Source organism: Malaya genurostris, chromosome 3 (genome assembly GCF_030247185.1).
Source record: "Malaya genurostris strain Urasoe2022 chromosome 3, Malgen_1.1, whole genome shotgun sequence".
In the NCBI taxonomy this organism is placed as follows: Eukaryota; Metazoa; Arthropoda; class Insecta; order Diptera; family Culicidae; genus Malaya; species Malaya genurostris.
The window spans coordinates 175,320,528-175,340,595 of record NC_080572.1 but is presented as its reverse complement, the minus strand read 5'-3'; the positions used below and the strand labels follow the sequence as shown (position 1 = coordinate 175,340,595).

The 20,068-nt window shown below is 36.9% G+C and overlaps 1 protein-coding gene across 1 annotated transcript; it reads left to right on the top strand.

Moving 5' to 3' along the window:
• Positions 1–835: 835 nt before the first annotated feature.
• On the top strand, positions 836–19,958 carry LOC131437186 (pancreatic triacylglycerol lipase-like). The gene is made up of 4 exons (XM_058606363.1): positions 836–1,350; positions 1,401–1,606; positions 1,673–1,859; positions 19,853–19,958. The coding sequence occupies exons 1-4, from the start codon at positions 968–970 to the stop codon at positions 19,935–19,937; spliced, it is 861 nt and encodes a 286-aa protein (XP_058462346.1). The 5' UTR covers positions 836–967; the 3' UTR covers positions 19,938–19,958.
• The last annotated feature ends 110 nt before the right edge of the window (positions 19,959–20,068 follow it).

Here is a 20,068-nt window from a genome sequence, read left to right as displayed (position 1 = left end):
TTTGGACCTAGTAAAAAGCATTGTTGTTTACGCTTCAGCTGAATGACACATACTGATTCTGAAAATGTATGACCAGTAGCTTTCCAACGCATAATTTGAAAGGTAAATCGTTGGAACAAAAATCAAGTTATGTCATCTGTTAGAAAACGGAAAGAATTTGTTTGTACGCCAATCGACAGTCCCACGACAAAAGGGCCTAACTGCAAATAGCTGCTTATCTTTGTTTACTTTTCTTCCACGATTTACCAGATTGATTTTTTATATGACTTATAAAGGAAATTTTCAACAAATTACAGTAATAGCTCCGTAATAATGAAAAGAGAAAGTGAGCAAAGAAAGGCTTTCATTTGCAGTTAGGCCCTTTTGTCGTGGGACTGTCGCAATCATTGATGCTGTTCCTGGTAAGCGTACGACATTCTCTTATGTTGCCTAACTAGTGAACATTAACGTTGGTCATATTAATTCAGTTAACATTTTACTACCGTAGTCGACTTACGGAGCGTCCTGTACCAGAGTGTAGCAACTTATATCCCTTCCGCTATTTCAACATAAAGATTAAACTTTAAACACTATTTGAAGCGTAAAATGCAGCTCTCAGTTTCAAATAATTTTGTTTAACTTGTTTTGATTTTTTAAAATGAATGCATTTCTTTCATCCGCTAGACGGCAACCTCCCCTTGAGTAAATTTCCGTTCTTGTCTCGTGCGCACTTAGCATCCCAAAGTAAATTTTCCGCATTCAGTCTGAAGAAAACTTCGCAGTGAGAGTGCTTTTAGTGCAGTGAAGCAATGTACTATCAAGTTTTTTTGCTGCTATTTCACTTCTACCGCGACTCGGTAACTTTCGAAAGTGGCTCACACGCAAGAGAGATTTGTAAAATAAAACTCTACTTCTATGCACCGTAAGTACACTCCCTGGAACACGTACTGGAGTCCTGTCCTATGACGAATAACATAAATCCATTCTAATGCAATCAAGTGATTTATCTAAGGAGATTGACATTTCGAATGCGGAACGATTGCCACAGTTCGACTCGAACAGAAGCTTGAAGATTTTGATTCACGGTTGGAATGCGGATCGGAATAATATGGCAACGATTCCAGTTCGGAATGCTTACTTGGTCCAGAACCGACATAACCTACTGGTTGCTGATTGGTCAAGCATTGCTGGGATGGCTTACAGTACCGCTAGAGAGTTGGTGCGACCAATCGGCTATCGAATTGGAGTGATTTTAGATGAATTCATGCACAGGATGAGTATAAATTATGACCAACTGCACGTGGTCGGTCACAGTCTAGGGGCGCATGTAGCCGGCAACGTGGGAAAATATTTCGGCGGTAGACTGGCAAGGTAAATCATACGTTCCGCACCAATGAAGTTAGTTAGAAAACTCTTTTCAGAATAACAGCACTCGACCCGGCCGGTCCCCTGTTCGTTAGTCACTCGGTGGATGCCGTCGGAAGTTCGGATGCTCTGTTTGTGGATGCTATCCACACCGATGGCTTGGTGCTGGGTGAAGTCTTTGCCCGGGCTCACGTGGATTTCTATCCGAACCGGGGAATTCCCAGTCAACCCGGATGTGAACGTTTGGATATTATTACTTTGAGTATGATTGATTCATCACTTACCGGCAATATGCTATAAACTTCAACTTTCATTTTTCTCCACTTAGATGCTTGCAGCCACTACCGATCGACAAGATTTTTCGCCGAATCTATTCTACTCCCGTATAACTTTGTTGCCTGGAAATGTGGCTTAAAAGATATCCTCGATAACCGTTCCTCTGAATGTATTCGGGATGTAAGAAATAAGGACGAGGGGGAAAGCATCGTTGTGATGGGCGAGCACGTGGAGAATCGGTAAGTATTGTTCGTCGATGACGAGAGGATGTAATCATCTCCGTTAGCCCCGTTCCTCATTATTGTTCTATTTCCGATATGCTAAGCTACTTGGAATAAAACATTGTTTAGCATGAATATTTTAGGCTTTTGAGGGATTATAGCGTGTTTCGCGAAGGCTATAATACCTGTGTATTGTCTATAAACAGTCTAAAATGGTTCGCTTCTATCAGAAACAGACGGGCTTTGTGTTGCCATGCAGCTAATTGACTGCACTGTAGATTGAAGTCAATTTGTTAAATTGAGCATTATTATTCAAATCGTTCTTCACTGGACACTAGAGTTAGATAAAATCAAAAATTAGAAGGAATAGAATCAGTTCTACAGCAGAAGAATTATAAAGGGTGCCTTTTTGCCTTTCTTATATAGAATCAATCGCTGCGAAAACCGACCCGAAGCCCGAAGGGCCGAGTTTTATATACCATTCGACTCAGTTCGTCGAGTATGCAAAATGTATGTGTGTGTATGATACAAAAATGTGCACTCGATTTTCTCGGAGATGGCTGGACCCATTTTCACAAACATAGAATCAAATGTAAGGCCTCTTGTTCCCATTGGTTGCTATTGAGTTTTACCCGAATAGAACATCCGGTTCGGGAGTAATGGGATAGAATGTGCAAAAAATGAAGAAAAAGTACAGTAGATTTTCTCAGAGACCGATAAACCGATTATCTTCAACTAAGATTTATCTTAAGGGCCTTATAGACCCATAACATGCTATTGTATTTCATCTGGATCCGACTTCAGGTTTCGGAGTTACGGGGTAAAATGTGCAAAATGAAGTAAAAAATTGTACTCGATTTTCTCAGAAACCGCTCATTCAATTTTCACAAGCTTAGCTTCAAGCAAAAGGTCTTGATGATGATGATGGTCCCACCTCATACCCCTACAAAGGTGTGAGCAGAACGAGTTATCTAAATGATAATTAATATTTTGCACATATCTTAACCAGTAAACAAAACAAAACGATCTGATCAATCTAGCAGGTATTGATTCTTCTTCAAAAGATCGACTGACCACAAAATAACATTCAAATATTTCGGATTTACTATCCAGGGTTAATCAAGAAAATTTCCAACCCGGGAAGATCCTTGATCACATCAGGAATCGAACCCGATATCTTTACCAGTATCAGACAGTAATTCACCTGGCCCTTCCCGCCGGACCAGTTCATCGCTACACACATCAGCTACGATGGAGTAACGAGACTGCGGATGAGCAGAGCCAAGCCCAATTCCATCAACAACTGTCGATCCCAATTAATCTCCCGAATCAATTCCTTAAATTATTAATCAAACCTTGCGATCAAGGTCAAGAGCAAACTTAACACACTGAATGCTAAGGCTCTTCGGCCAGTCCTATTCGCTTTCCAAATAGTCACTACCTGCTTCGCGCGCGAGGCTCAAACGTTTGTAGACTGCTCATTATTTTTAACTCTCAAACAAACTAAAAATCCATCATCATCATACCGAACATAGTAACTTAATTCGTCTCACAATAATATATAAAAAGAAAAAGAAAATACAATCTTCGTAATACGTAAAAAAAATAAAAAATCTGAAAAATTTGAACTAACTAACTAAATATTTGCTTACAAAGCGGACTTTATGTGTGAAATACATAACCTTTTGAACTCCACCAATGTCGCCGCGCGTTTGATTTCTCTTGGCATCGAATTGAAAAAACTTATTCCCTTGTACAACAATGAGTTTTGCGATCTGGCTAACAGAAAGCTTGGTGTTCTAGCATCAGATGCGTTTCTAGTATTGTACCTATGCAAATCAGTTCCTCTTTCAATTCGATCACACAAATATCGAGGCAGCATGTCGTTTAATATCTTGAAAATAAATACCATGGTTAAGTAGTAAATTCTCTGTTTCACTGAAAGCCATTGTAATGCGTTCAGTAGAAAACCTGACGAGGTATATCTACTACATTTTAGAATTAATCGCATGATTTTATTTTGCAGTCGCTGTAATCTCAAGATTTGTGTGTTATTAGCAAGAAACAGAATGGATGGGCAAAAGTCAATGTGTGGTGAAATGACTGTTTTATACAAAAGAATCTTACTATGGGTCGTTAAGTCATTTTTCAAACGACATAATACACCATACTTTTTGGCAATCTTCTTGATGACGTTATTGATATGAGATTTGAATGTTAACTTTTCATCAATTATGACTCCAAGATACTTCATTTCTCTAACGCGATCAATAGTTTCACCATCAATTTCCACATTGGCGTCATGACCGGTGCTAACAGAAGAAATAACCATATATTTAGTTTTCGCGACGTTTAGTTTCAGTTGCTTAAATTTTAACCATCGAACCAGCGAACTTAGATCCTCGTTTAAATGTGCAACAGCTTCATTGAAATCTTTAGCCGTAATGAACAGAACAGTATCATCAGCAAACAAATTTAAATCACAGAAACGTAATACTCGCTTCATATCATTAATATACATAATAAATAGAATAGGACCTAACACACTTCCCTGAGGCACACCAAGTGAATTACCGAGGGAACTAGACACTACATCGTTAAAAACAGTCTTTTGAGATCTACCACATAAATAGTTTTCAAACCATTCATGTGCCATTCCCCCGATGCCAAAACGCCGCAATGTCTGCAACAATAAAGGTCTTGAAATTGTTTCAAAGGCTCTCTTCAGATCCAAGAACACAGCAAAAATACTCTCTTTGGCTTCGATTTTCTCCTTCCATTTTGCCAATACTAGGTTCAAAGCGGTTTCACAAGAGTGACCCTTACGATATCCCGATTGTTCCGGTATTAGCAAACTGTTAGAGTTCAAATAGTTAATCAGCTGATCTTTAACAACAAGTTCCAGAATTTTTTCCAGTGTGTGCAGCATGTTAATGGGACGGTACTCCTCGGCTTTATCCGTTCCAGTAACCTTGGGGATAGGAACCACCAGAGATTCTTTCCACACTTCTGGCACGTGCCCCGTGTACAACGATTCATTTACCAAATCCAGTAGATCGTGTCCGATAACATGAAAGCAATCCTGTATCACCTTTGAGTTTACATTGTCAATACCAGTCGATTTTCCCAAATTGAAACAAATATTTTTCAATTGTTCAAAAGTGATTGGTTGAAATTCATCAAGTCTACAATAGTTATTCATCGGCTGTGTTATTTCAACAGGTTCACCAACCAATTCAATACTTTGATTGATCTGCTGAACACTATTTATGAAATAACTGTTAAACTTTTCAGATACAATTTGTTCTGTGTGCTCTTCTATACCGTTAAAAGTTATGGTTTTCGATGCACTATGTGTAGGCTTGATCAACTGTTTGAGAATTTTCCATAACTCTCTGCTGTTTTGTTGATTTTGATTGATCTTCCTCTGTATGTATTCACATCTAGTCTTCTTCAGGGCCCGTGAATAAATATTTCGTGCTTGTGTATATCTACTCCAGTGACTATCATTGTTAGTTCTACAGAATCTCTTGTACTGCTTATCCCTCTCCCGTTTTAACCGTAAGAGGTCTATTGAGTACCAACTACTCGAGCTGTTCAAACTAACATACTTTTCAGTTACTAATTCATTAGTACACTTTTTTAATATGTCAGTAAGAATAGATGCCCTGTGATCCAAATTTCCAGTCAACTGTGTACAACCCAAGCTTCTTGATACAAGTCGAGATAGGGTTTGCTTTGAATAGTTTTTCCAACACTTGATTTTCACCGTATCTTCCTCATTTCTAGAGCTACTCATTACGGAAATTGCAATTGTTTCATGATCTGAAATCTTGCAATCGGATTCCACATTTGAATAAACACCGTCGAAATTGGAATACACGTGATCTATCAATGTTTTACTGTATCTCGAAATTCTTGTAAATTCATTCACAGTTTGCTTCAAATTGAAGAATTCTGCTAACTGTTTCAATCGAGTCGAACCTTGATCACTGAGCCAATCGATATTAAAATCTCCAGTAATAATATTTAGTTTACCAAAATCTACGAAATTCTCCCACCAGTTTTCTAGAATTTCCAGAAACTGGCGATCGCTTGAACTTGGAGAGTGGTAAACAACTCCATAATTTCCCATCTGCATGCCTCTTTCAACTGATATACCCAAGAACCAATTATTTCCAACTGCTTCGTTTGATTGAATGCTGAATTTAATTGATCCTCTGGCGTAAATTGCAACTCCACCCGTGTGCCTGGAATGGGACAAACAAAAAGCAACAGTGTAACCCGGAACACTGAACTGATCGAAAGCGTCAGAATCAACAATATGTGTTTCTGAGAGCAAAACCAATGAAGGATGTTGTTGTTGTTGTTGTCGTTTATTAGCGGCTTTAACCACGATTGGGTCGTTCACCGCAAAATGAAGGATGTCTATCCTCTATAAGATGACGCAATGCGACATAATTAGAAGACAAACCGGCCATGTTCAAATACAAAATATCTGAATGCCTCTCACTGATTAGTTGCTATTCCATTGACATAATGTTGTTCTTTTTCGTTTCAAGCAATCTCAGATATACAGAACACTGCTTACTAAATGCTGGATGGTGAATGTCTAAATTCAATTTCCTTTCTTTGTTCATTTTCAGACAATTAACGCATTTGAATTCAGTTGAAGAACACTCAGATGTTCTATGTGCGGAATTACATTTGGAACAATTTTCACTGTTCAAACATTCGGTGCTCTTGTGACCAAACTCACCACACCTGAAACAGCGCAATACGTTAAACGACTCGAAAACCGAACACCTATCCCAGCCGACGCAAACCTTGCCGGCTGCCATCAAGCTGGAATAAGTATTCTTATTAACCTCAATTATAACACTATATTTGTTATATTTGAAGCGTGGATTCTCAAAGTCAGCAACAACTTTTACATCTTCAATCGAAATTTCCTGATTTTGACTTTTCAATAGGTCAATAAATACATCAGAGGAATATCGATCACTCATCCCCACTATTTTCAGTTTTGGTTTCCCGGGCTTGGGTATAACAGCATTGTATTCAGTTCCTAAATTACTTTCAATGTTTTCTTTCACTGATTGAATGTCCTCTCCTGCTGCGCACTCAACAATAATCGAGCCATCTTTACCATTTTTAAAATTACTAATTTTATGTGTTCTTGGATCTAACTTACCCTTCAAAACCTTTCTCGTGTCATCGCTCGTTTGCGAAGACTCGACAGGTTTGATCATAATAACCGAGCGAGTCTTACGATTTCTATTGCTTTTCGTTCTTTTTCTAGAAAATTTCCCAGATAGAACGTCCGCGTATGACTTTTTGTTGTTTCTATCAAATACTTCGTCGTTACCTTCATTAACAATATTATTATCAAGCGGTTCATCATCAGTATTTGAAATAACTTTTCTCTTTCGTCTGGGATTTCCATCCGACTCCGAATGAGTCTTCCTATTTGCAACAATTTTCTTTCTATTCATTACAACCAAATCATTATTATTTTGCTGATTATTCAAAATCAACAAACTTTTCAAATCGTCCAACTTTCTGGCCACACTGTTTTCTAAGCAGGCCATTTTGCTCTCCAGAGCATCATTGGAAGATCTGATCAGTCTATCGATTCCCTTTTCTATCGCGATATTAATGTGTGCCTCGATGCTCTCCCGCACACCAGCAAACGAATCAGTGATGGATTTGAATTTTTCCATCTCCTTCTTCACATCACTAATGAGCGAAAGAACATCATCCTTTGGCATCACATCAGCCATCGCGGCACCTTCCAAGCAATCAGCACATTTAAACAAAAGCGCCGGTGTATCTGAAACCCAACCGGCCATGGCTCTCGTAAGCCCAGTACAGCGCTGGTGATAGCCATTCTCGCAAACTGAACATGCAATTCTAATATCCGATATGGTTATTTTTTCATTACACTTCACACATTCACCCATCATTCATGCATAAACCAAACCGGCCCGACACACAGCTGGGGGAGAAATCAAAGCAAAGTGAACCATGCAAAAACAATAGACAATGCATTCAATATACCACGGTACGACGCCGCTTTGTTTGAGCGATCGCCGCACGGCGATCATTGACACAATTTACAGCACAAAATAGAAGTATTTACAAAACACTTTCTACTTATCTGTTTAAAGCACAACTAGTCACTTGCTTAGTTGAAAAAAATTTCACAAAAAGCCACCTATTTCACACAAAATTTATCACAATTTGACTCAGCACTAAAGACGCACAAGTTACCATGTTCGCCATTCAATACAATCCCATATGACCTTAATAATTTTTTTCCGAAATCGTAGACTGATAAGTATAAAAATTTATACTTATAGCGTCATTTGTTGATGGATTTATATAGTTTAACTACCAATCGATTCGGAAACATTTAACTTAAACATATGACAAAACGTCGCTTAAGCATTTCAACAGTAAAGACTGTCCCAGAAAGTATGGACGCAACCAAAAACCGCTGCCATTTCGCAATGAATCAGTCAATTTTTATGACTGCGTCCTGTTGTTTACACTCTTCTCTAACCACTTGTGCAGTTGTTTATTCGTTTTCATTAGTTTGTTTCGAAATGCATGGACTGTCAGCAGAATAACGTCGAAAAATTGTGTACAAATGGTGCACAGAACGCGGACTGTCACTGAGAAAGACAGCAAAAATGGAAGGAGTAAGTGAAAAAGCCGTGCGAAATGTAATCAGGAAGTTTGGTGAGGATAAAACCCTTTGAGGATGAACCGAAAAGGGGTCGAAAAAAGGTCCTGCTAACCCTCAGTTGGATAAACGTATACTGAAGGCGTTCGAGCAAAAGAAGGAGGTTTCAGTTCGGGATGTGGCCAAAAAAGTGGGTACTTCGAAGTCAAATGTTCTTCGTGCTAAAGAACGTTTGAATCATCGAACCTATAAGAAGCACAATGAAAACGTAGTTCGAAACAAGAAGCATCGATCAGGCCGAGGGTTCGAAAGCTGTGCAATACGATTCTTGCTGGAAATTTGAACTGCATAATCATGGACGACGAAACCTACGTGAAACTCGATTACAAATACTTGCCGGGACCACAATATTATACGGTGCGAGAAGGGCAAGTGTTAAACCAGTCCGAGACATCGATTGAAGTTGAAAAATTTGGTAAGAAAGCTATGGTCTGGCAAGCAATTTGTAGCTGCGGTAAGATTTCGAAACCTTTCATCACCACTGCTTCAATGAACAGCGAAATATTCATCAAGGAATGTTTACAAAAGCGACTTCTACCCATGATTCGAAGCCACAAGGATCTTGTTGTCTTCTGGCCAAATCTTGCTTCTTGCCACTACTCGAAATCAACGGTAGAATGGTATACTACCAAAAATGTCACTTTCGTCCCAAAAGACATGAATCTAAAATTGCCCACAACTTCGACAAATTGAGTCAAAGTGTCAAAACTTGTCGCCAAGAAGTCTGTACGGAATTTAATGAGGAACGTCCGCAAGAAGGTGCACCAGCTAGTCTACAATGGCTAAGTAGAAAATGTTGAGAATAATATTCTGTTGTGTAGTCTAATCATTATCATTATCAGTATATCGAATAAAATTTCAATATCTAACACTTGTGAATTATTTACATTGAAATCAAAGTGCGTCCATATTTTCTGGGACAGTCTTTATACTATATCAAAGCTTGACCTAATGATGTCATATCCTCGACCGTTCTGGACAGACAAACTATCGCAAAAAGTAATCTATAAATATACTTATATCTGCCAACGAAACAAGTTCTTTTCCTCTAACGATTTTTAGTTAATGTAACCTGAATTTTGACAGTTTTTTTAGAAGCTTATTTAAAAACCTGTTTTAACCCACCTAGTGGTGATGACTTTCTCATATTAATCATATTATCACATATAATACTGTGGTATTATTTAAAATAATTTTCTTCAATTCTTGAAACAATAACCGAAATTGGGTTTTTTGACCGTCTACTAATAATAACCATCAATGAGGCCGATTTAGAAAATTTTCGTGATGGTATAAATTTTTCAACACACTTCATCCTATATTCCCGGAACCAGAAGTCGGATCAGGATGAAATTCAGGAATTCCGTATGGGATCACAGGACCTTTCATTTGAACTTAAGTTTGTGAAAATTGGTCAAACCATCGCTGAGAAAAGTCAGTGAAATCCGTTTGCGGAAAATATAATGATTACATCCGGTGCCTCCTGAATCGGAAACCGGGAACCAGAATAGCCGGAATTAGTTTATTTGGCCATCTACTGATAACGACTACCGATTGATTGATTTTCGTGTTTTGTTTCGTCGTTCTAAGTGACGGTATACCATTTTTGACGTACCTATAATTCCGGAAGTGGGATCCAGATGGAACTCAGAAGAATTGTAAAGGACCTTAAATCAATTCATTTCAACTTATGTTTGTAAAACTTTGTCACGTCATCGCTGAGAAAAGTGAATAAGTAATGGAAAATTTTAATTATTACGCTAATCACTCTATAATTCCGGATCCGGTTGTCGGATCCAGATGAAATTCAGCAATTTCATAGAGGACCATAAAACCATTCATCTGAATTTAAGTTTGTGGAATTCGGTTGCGTCATCTCTTAAAATAGTTAGTACACATATTTCAATTTTTTGCACATTTTATCCCAACTCCGGAACCGGAAGTCAGATACCAAAAAACTTAAAGAGCTTTCATTTGAATCTAAGTTTGTTAAAATCGGTTTAGCAACTTCGAAAAAAGTTGGTGCACTTAACAGATCGGCTGAAAAGTTCGTATCGTTTATATGAGAGGGCGCCACTAGAATTAAATCCATACCATTTTCAGTTAGTACCAACCTTCAAAAGATACGTGTATAAATTTGACAGCTGTCTGATTATTAGTTTGTGAGATATTGCATTTTGAGTGAAGCTACTTTTGTTATTGTGAAAAACATGGAAAAAAGGAATTTCGTGTGTTGATGAAACACTCTTTTTTGATGAAAAAAAGTGCCGCCGATACCAAAAACTGGTTTGATGAGTGTTATCCAGACTCTGCACCGGGCGAAGCAACAATTCGTAAGTGGTTTGCAAAATTTCGTACTGGTCATATGAGCACCGAAGATGATGAACGCAGTAGACGTCCAAAAGAGGCTGTTACCGATGAAAACGTGAAAAAAATCCACAAAATGATTTTCAATGACCGTAAAGTGAAGTTGATCGAGATAGCTGACACCCTAAAGATAAAGGAAAGTGTTGAACATATTATTCACGGATATTTGGATATGAGAAAGCTTTGTGCAAAATGGGTTCCGCGTGAGCTCACAATCGATCAAAAACAACAATGAATTGATGATTCTGAGCAGTGTTTGGAGCTGTTATATCGAAATAAAACCGATTTTTTTCGTCGATATATAACAATGGACGAAACATGGCTCCATCACTTCACTCCGGAGTCCAATCGACAGTCAGCTGAGTGGACTGCACGCGATGAACCGAACCCAAAGCGTGGAAAGACTCAATAATCGGCCGGTAAGGTTATGGGGTCTGTATTTTGGGATTCGCATGGTATAGTTTTCATCGACTACCTTGAAAAGGGAAAAACCATCAACAGTGACTATTATATAGCGTTATTAGAGCGTTTGAAGGACGAAATTTTAAAAAAACGGCCTCATTTGAAGAAGAAAAAAGTTTTGTTTCATCAAGACAATGCACCGTGTCACAAGTCGATGAAAACCATGCTGAAATTGAACGAATTGGGCTTCGAATTGCTCCCTCATCCACCGTATTCTCCAGATTTGCCCCCCAGTGACTTTTTCCTGTTCTCAGACCTCAAGAGAATGCTCGCTGATAAAAAATTTAGAAGCAATAAAGAGGTAATCGCTGAAACTGAGGCCTATTTTGAGGCAAAGGACAAATCGTACTACAAAAATGGTATCGAAAAATTGGAAGATCGTTATAATCGCTGTATCGCCTCTGATGGCAATTATGTTGAATAATAAAAACGAATTTTGGCAAAAAAATGTGTGTTTCTATTAAACGATACGAACTTTTCAGCCGAACTGTTATTTTCACAATTTTTTTTGCACATTTTACCCCCATAATTTCGGAACCGGAAGTCGGAACCAAAAAATCTACAGGGATTCCGTCTGGAACTACACGGCTTTTCATTTGAATCTAAATTTGTGAACATCAACAACAGATGAAGTGCGCTTTCCTCTTTGTGGGGAGCGATGCAAATGTATCCGCAGTGTATAATTGAAACCTACGCCCTGGTGTATCACTTTAGTGAAATGCCATCTCTGGAGACTACAAGACCTTTCATTTGAATCTAAGTTTGTGAAAATCGGTTCAGCCATCTCCGAGAAAAGTTAGTACAAAAAACGTTAGATACACACATACGCACATACATATATAAAACAAGAAGTGAAGAAATAGTTTCGAAACTATTTTTTGTTTATTCAATATCTTTCCTTTTCTTTTCTCGGAGGTGGCTGAACCGATTTTCACAAACTTAGATTCAAATGAAAGGTCTTGTAGTCCCCAGAGATGGCATTTCACTAAAGTGATACACCAGGGCGTAGGTTTCAATTATACACTGCGGATACATTTGCATCGCTCCCCACAAAGAGGAAAGCGCACTTCATCTCAGTGTCCAGACAGACAGACTTTGAGTGCGTGCTTGTGTTGAAAGAAGCTGGTGCGAGAGAATAACATTCTCTTCGCACGAATCGCTCTCACGTGCTCTCGCCTAAATACACCCAAGTGATCACTGGTGCGTGAAGGTGAGCGAACACTTCTGTGAACTTCAATTAATAGAGACTAGATCTGGCCTTGCTATGAAAAATTTGCAATGAAAACCGAAAGTTTAACGATAAATTGTTTTATTTTGCTGATTTTGCGTGCTCACGCTTCTTCTACGCAAACCATACACCAGAGTGCTCACCGGCGTGTACACCTCTGTGAAAGTATCTGCATCCACCTCAGAGAATTTATTAGTTAATGCTCTAGCACTTTGGTGCGATTCAGTGGAGGAGGTAAAAGAAAATAAACAAACGCACTCATGATGCGTGCATACTTTATACAACAGTGGTCAGGCGCGTACACAGGGGGGGGGGGGGGGTTTAGGGGTTCAACCCCCCCCCCCCCCCGAAACAAAAAATTATAACCCATGGGAAACATTGTGATATAAATTGTACATGTGTTGATTTATCACCATGTTCTAAAACCCCCCCCGAAAATTTTCTCTGGCTACGCGCCTGACAGTGGTGTATATATGTGAAAGAGAAGAGCTCTAGTTGAAGTTGTCAGTGCGAGGGGAGAAATTTTGTTTGCTCTTCGTCACACAGAGGAGATGGACATTTCTGGTAGTCCCATACAAAATATCTGAATATTTTTGAAGAGTGTCACAGTATTATATATGATAGTATGATTGATATGGCAAAGGCATCATTGCACCACTAGGTGTGTTAAAACAGGTTTTTTTTCACCGTACTATCCAATACTCTAATACCCTTGCAGCAAAAACTGGCAAAATTATAACCTTCTGCTACCGAGATCTGATATCGAAAATTTTGTTTTGCGCGAGTTCGTAAAACGTGTGTCTTCTAGTTGAACATCAAAAAATACAAAAATGTAAGAATATAGTAAATTGGCAAGCCTTAAAAAGACGATATTTGACTTTTTATGTTGATGGATTTTGGGTTATAAATTATTGCTGTTTTGTTGGATTTTTAAGATTCAACTAGAAACCTACAGAGAAAATCCGTACAAATTTCATAAGAATCGGCTCAAAATTCAAAACTCAAACGAGTTAGCGAGAGTCGAACGCTCGCATGAGGAGTGCGTTTTCAAAATGTCGCGTATTGAAAAGGAAGTGAAAATTAAGGTTCTGTACACATGGCTAAGTGAGAAGGGAATTACTATGCGAAAATAGGCAAAGCGGTTTGGAAATCACTTATCCAAAACTTGACGAAGAGCGTTCGATCAAAAGTTTGAAAATTCGTGAAGGAATAACATAAATTCATCCGGTTTTCATTAGGCTAAAGTTTAACCTAGTACAATAAAGGATCAATTTATAATTTCAATAAAACATAGTTTTTTATCATAATTTGAAATAATATTTTGTGGATAGATTATTTTCGATACACTCCTTAGTGGCAACAACACACAAGGGAAGACCGATCACTTAAACGAGTTTTTAAGGAAGTCTCAATTTGAGCTTTCTGACAACAATGACTATGAGCTTATATGTAAGATTGTAATATCATTTCACTACAGCTTCATCTACCGGTAAATGGCATAGGAAACATTATAATTCGTTTTCGAATCGTCAGTGCATAACAGTGTGTATTTAACTATTATAACACTCAGCAGTCCAACATAAACTGTAATGTACTGACGTGTACTAATGTCGAAGTCCGTTTAATGCTTTTCGGTAATTAGTTTCAGCGGTTGAAGATTGAGAACCTAATCTTTTTTATGACTAGGCTTATATTCAAAATAATAGATTCATAATCTTACATTTTCACGTTGATTCTAGTATTATTTTTAAATTATTTTTCTCTATAACGATAAACTCGTTACAATAGAGCGCACCTAGTGGAAAATGATTCTCAGTTGATCAAAATGTTACCAACATATGTGTTCACAGAGCTATTTCAAGAATTCTATGCATATAAAATCGAATTTGGAGATTTGCGTGACAAGGTCAGGCACAGTGGCTCATCTAAGTTGTACACTAGTGAAGGTTGCAGGCATATAAGCAGCTTTGATTGTCGTTGCATAAAACGCAGAATAGACAACGGCTTGGATGTAGTTTGCGGTTCCTCAATTTGCTACTGTCACGCATGAAATAAACATGCTACTGCTCATTCAAGACCACTTATCATGTCAAATGGAGAATATCAACACAATGAGCTAGCAAATCGTTTTATAGTTCATATTGCGAATGCTATGAATTCTATGACTCTAGCGCTTAAAATTTTGACAGTAACCTTCTTCTCGCACAATAATATTAGTACAAACCCGTTCAGATTTACATAACAAAATACTAACACAAGTATATTAACAGTTGATATGTATAACAATTTGTGTTATTTTGAGATGATAACTTATGATAACAATATAATAACAAAATCAGTTATGATGTTTAATTAAATATATTAATGCCATAATAAGAAACATTATTTAATAGTTTTGGATTGAAACGATGCTAAAAATTAGCTGTGATATAGTTTTTCTGTGTTAAATTTGCTATCTAATTTTTTACAACTATTGTTATAAATTTCTGCTTTCGGACTTTTGTAGTTATATCAAATTCAATAATAATTGTGATACAAACGTTTCAAAATCTGTTACGATTTTGTTCCCGCTAGAGTCATTTTTGTTATGATTTTTGTTATTTAGACAGCTTACCAGCCAAAAATATTTCAAAATTTGTTACAAAATATTTCTGAAATAAATTACTCCAGTTGTTATAATTTTGTTATTACCATCTGATCGGCAAAGCCACATGCCGTTCACATAAGACGTGCGGATAAATTTGCAGGCAGGTTCTTGTAATCAGTTTGTTTCAATAACAGTGAGAACAGAGCGATCAAAATGAAAGTCAGATGCACGAAAAGTACACGGCCAAATTATGATTCTAGAAATGAGCAAAACGAGTCATGTTTTAGGAAAAAGAATTTTTTTTCATATTATGACAAAACACCATGTTTGATAGTTCTCGGATCATGAAACAGTTGGACTGATTTCGAAAGCGTTACGCACTTCACATTGATCGATATAACTTAAGGCACAAATAACAGATATACAGGCTTGAACATTTTTTCACAATCCTGTGCAAATTTTTTTTGTTTCAATTATAGAAGTTTTAACACCTTAAGGTCATTCGCCTCTTCGGACCAGAAAATATTTCTGACCCTATGTGCGCGGTTGGGAATCGAACCCAGGTGGGCTGCGTGATAGGCATCGACTATCCCATCACGCTATACCCGACGTTTCAAATTTGCTATACGTTGGAAACAGTACTGCCACCTACTCGACTGTTCGCCACGATCTTTCAAAACGTTCCACTACGTTCCGGAACGATAACAAAATCCTTCGGCCTGTTATAGAAATATTCCAACTACAACCATTTTAACACTTATCTCACGATTTCCATAAGTATTACAGACAACTTTATTTACATATCGCATAAATCACACGAGAATTCGATCGGAATATAACAAAAATAAACTTGTCATTATAACCAACAGCAAAACAAAAATCTAGCGTGAATTGAATGTTGCACCAAAAAATTGTAGCTCATGTGAAAGTGGCACCCAAATCGTGATGGCACCTTGTGTCGATCGTGGTGACATCCGCAAGTGTTCGCCACGATGATTGAGCAAATTTTACACACAGTTCATATGTGAGCCTGTTTATCTGTTATCTGTGCATTTACTAAGCTAATTTGTATACGTGTTTTGAGGGAAAAGGACCGACAACCTTTTCCAAACTTTTTTTCCAATTCTGTTTCTGATATCGAGAGGGGCCAGGGCCTAAAACTTACAAAAAAAAGTTACGCATGGAACGTTTTGTGACACCTATAACTTACAAAAGAGTATGCAACACTTCTTAACGTCTAATGAAATTTTGCTTCGTAATACCTATTACTCACAAAAAAGTAACGCAAGTAACTTACAAAAAAATAACGCGTATAAAACTTCGTTACGCCTGTAAGTCACTAAAGAGTAACGCACGTAACACCTACAACTAACGCATGTCACGTTTCGCAACGCTTATAACTTACAGAAAGTAACGCTTCGTAACACCTGTAACTTACAAAAGATAACGCTTTGTAACGCCTAAAATTTACAAAAAATTAGCGCATGTGTCGCTTTGTAACACCTATAACTTACAAAATCATAATGCATGCAACGTTTCATAAAGCTTATAGCATACAAAAAAGTAACGCACGTAACCCTTCGTATGTTCTATAACTTACAAAAAAGTAACGCGTGTAACGCTTCGTAACATCTATTACTTACAAAAGGCGTATATAACACTTCGTAACACATATAACTTCCTTAAAAGTAACGCATCGTAACTCGTTCACCGCAAGAATCTAACATCCAACATAATTTCCATAAAATAGCTCATTGTAACTCTCAATTTAAGAAAATTATCGCATGAAACGCTTTCTAGCTTCTTCAACTTAACGTAACGCTTCCCATCTCATTATAATATCGAGTAGAACGTTTCATCAAATGGAACAGTTTACCATATTGGGACGAATATAGCGTCATGGGTAAGTCGATGCCTTTCACACAACCCAACTGGGTTCGATTCCCTACCCCGTAACGTAACGTAAATAGCTTCAAAAACTAAACTACTATTTTATGTATTTTGTGTATCATTATTATTGTAATTTATTCGACTCCGGTAACAAATTTTTTCCTGTTCTTTTACTGTGAGACAACTCCATTTGACATTAAAAACTGCTTTCTGGATTTGAATTCCATAATAAATTTCAAATGGATGAATTGTTGCCTAATTGTTGCTCCAAAAGTGGCTCTAAACAGTTTATGTATGATCAATTTTTCAAAAACTAGACAGATTTTCGAAGAACCGAAAACACTTCAGTTTTCGCAATTAAATTTATCGCGACTAAGTATTCTAAGAATTTTGTAATTTTGCTTTGCTTTTGTTTCGTTCAACGGAGATTATTTTAGAACTAAAAAATAATGTTTGAAGTAAAATTTCACGTGAAATTGGAGAAAGAAACTCAAAATTATAAATCTTTAACCGGATTAACCGAAATTTGAAGAAGTTTCAAGTAAATATCATTGTTTTTCATCTTTTCTACATTGCATGAGCGCTACGGTTTCGTACGGTGGTATCGTGAGAAATGCACAGTGGGTTCGGTTGCGTTATATCGTGAGCGAAAATTACATGATACGAGTTGAAAATGGGTATTTTAAGAAATCGTTCTTTTTCTAAGGTAACTGAAGTTTTTAATGCTAATAATGTCCAACTCTAAGTTCAATGCATTGATGGTGCTCTATTGTGTAATATCATCTAATAGTAATACATACCAAGTATTGTCGTTAAACATCGAAACATATAAGGGGCTGTCCATAAAAGACGTCACGCTTTTTTGACGATTTTTGACTCCCCATCCCCCCTTTGTCACAAATTGTCACAGAAGCAAAAACCCCCACCCCACCCCCTATGTCACATGTCACGAATTCAAAATAAATAAAATTCATCTCAATAGATTCTCAATATGTATGACAAACCATACAAATATGAGGGAAAAATCGATTTATTACATGCTGTCATTAGATTGAAAAATATCCCTAAAACTACAAAATCATCGGAATTATTTTATTAATATCAATTATATAAATTAACAAAAGTATTTGGTTGGAATTGATGAAACATTTAAATCATCTGTTTTATTCCTCCTAGGGGCACACAGATATATTATTGTTTTAGGTAAAGAATAATATTTCCTTAGTGTAGCATACAGGGCTGAGAAAATAGAGACCAAAACCTCATCAAAACGAGATCACACCCGGAGAATCTTTTCATGATCAGTGAATTTTAAATCACATCGATCAATATCGGTACTGATCTTCCGTCACACAATGGGTAGTGATTTTGAGCTAAAATGATTCTTGATTTATGTAAGTTGACTCATTGGATGATTCGATAAGCTTTGATGTTGGTGGAGGAAAATCACATATGATCAAGATAAGATATGACATGATCTACGTCTGAAATCGTTGATCTCCCGCTCTTTTTCAAATGGAGTACGATTCAATAAACTGCATCAGAATCAGATAAGAGAAATTCTTATGATATAAATTGTCAGTGCATAACTTAAGTTAAACCGTTTGAAGGCATATTTTTCTTTTTTACTCATATTAGGCAAAATTTATTAATTTCGCTAATTTACTTGCTCCTCCGTGCACTTTTGCTGATCACAACAGAAATGATTTCCTGCATCATTCATTTCCCAATTTACAAGAAAAAGCTTTTACATCAACAAATACACATTTCCCTATAGAATGTGAACGTTTATTGTGAAGATTTTTTCAGGAAATAGGGCAAAGCAGTAATATAATTAGGTATTTCAAAAATGCGCTCATTGAAAATATTGGACGTCACATTCAAATAACCTCCCCCCCCCCCCTTCCCCCTGTCACAAAAGGACACGTTTTATGAAACACCCCCCTCCCCCTTGCGGGGTGACGTCTTTTATGGACAGCCCCTAACATATTAAACACATATATTACTAAACATATTAAAGTATCGAAACATATAATATTTATACAACCTGTTACTAGAATCACAATTAAAAAATATAAACGTTTATGAAATATGTTTTTATTTGGTACATTTCCGTTGTCTAGTGAATGTTCAAAAATTTCGTTTTCCAACAGTTTTGTAATCTATGATGAAATTCGACCACGCACTCTCATACGGTGAATGACAATTTGGTACTGGTATAGATACCGAAAATAGTTGAATGTTTTCTTGTTTTCAATCGTTCTTTAGAAGAAGAATCTATACTTGCTACTAAACTGAGCCATATACTTTGTAAGTACGTTAGTCAATACATATACATATAACCTCACGTTAGTCAATTATAAATACTAATGGTTCATAGTAGTGTAACAGTAATCAACAGCAATGAAGATTGAATTAAAATATATGCAAATTGTAAAGTATTCACAAATTTATTATGAATTAATATAAGTCTTTTTTTACAAGCAAACAAAACGTGTGGTAGGCCACTGCACTAAATCACTGAAAATATTCCTGGTTTCTATGTTTCATTCATCATTTTTAGATACAGGTCTTGAGTTGAATCGATCTCTTCATCCGTGCAAAACAAATGGTTTGTCATTCTAAAAACTTGTGCCAAGTTTCGATCAAATTGAAATTTCTGGAATTGCTCAATTACAGTATTAACTATAGCAAAATAATAATTTCTCTACAACATTTTATTTTCACAGCACCCGCGGAAGTTACTATCTGGAAACATCAAATTCTTCTCCCTATGGTTTAGGAAAACGCATTCTACGACGACACCAACGGTGAAGGAGCATCGCTTATAGTTTAAATCGCTTATAATTAAAACATAGAAATGCAAATAAAGTGTAAATGGTTTGGTTTTTCAAAATACATTACATTTTTATGCTCGTAAAGTTTTAAGTCTGGCTTATTTTTAT

Coding starts and splice junctions, on each gene's coding strand:
- LOC131437186 (XM_058606363.1), top strand. CDS start 968: ATGCAATCAAGTGATTTATCTAAGGAGATTGACATTTCGAATGCGGAA. Junction 1,351..1,400: donor TTCGGCGGTAGACTGGCAAG/GTAAATCATACG, acceptor AACTCTTTTCAG/AATAACAGCACTCGACCCGG. Junction 1,860..19,852: donor GGCGAGCACGTGGAGAATCG/GTAAGTATTGTT, acceptor TTATTTTCACAG/CACCCGCGGAAGTTACTATC.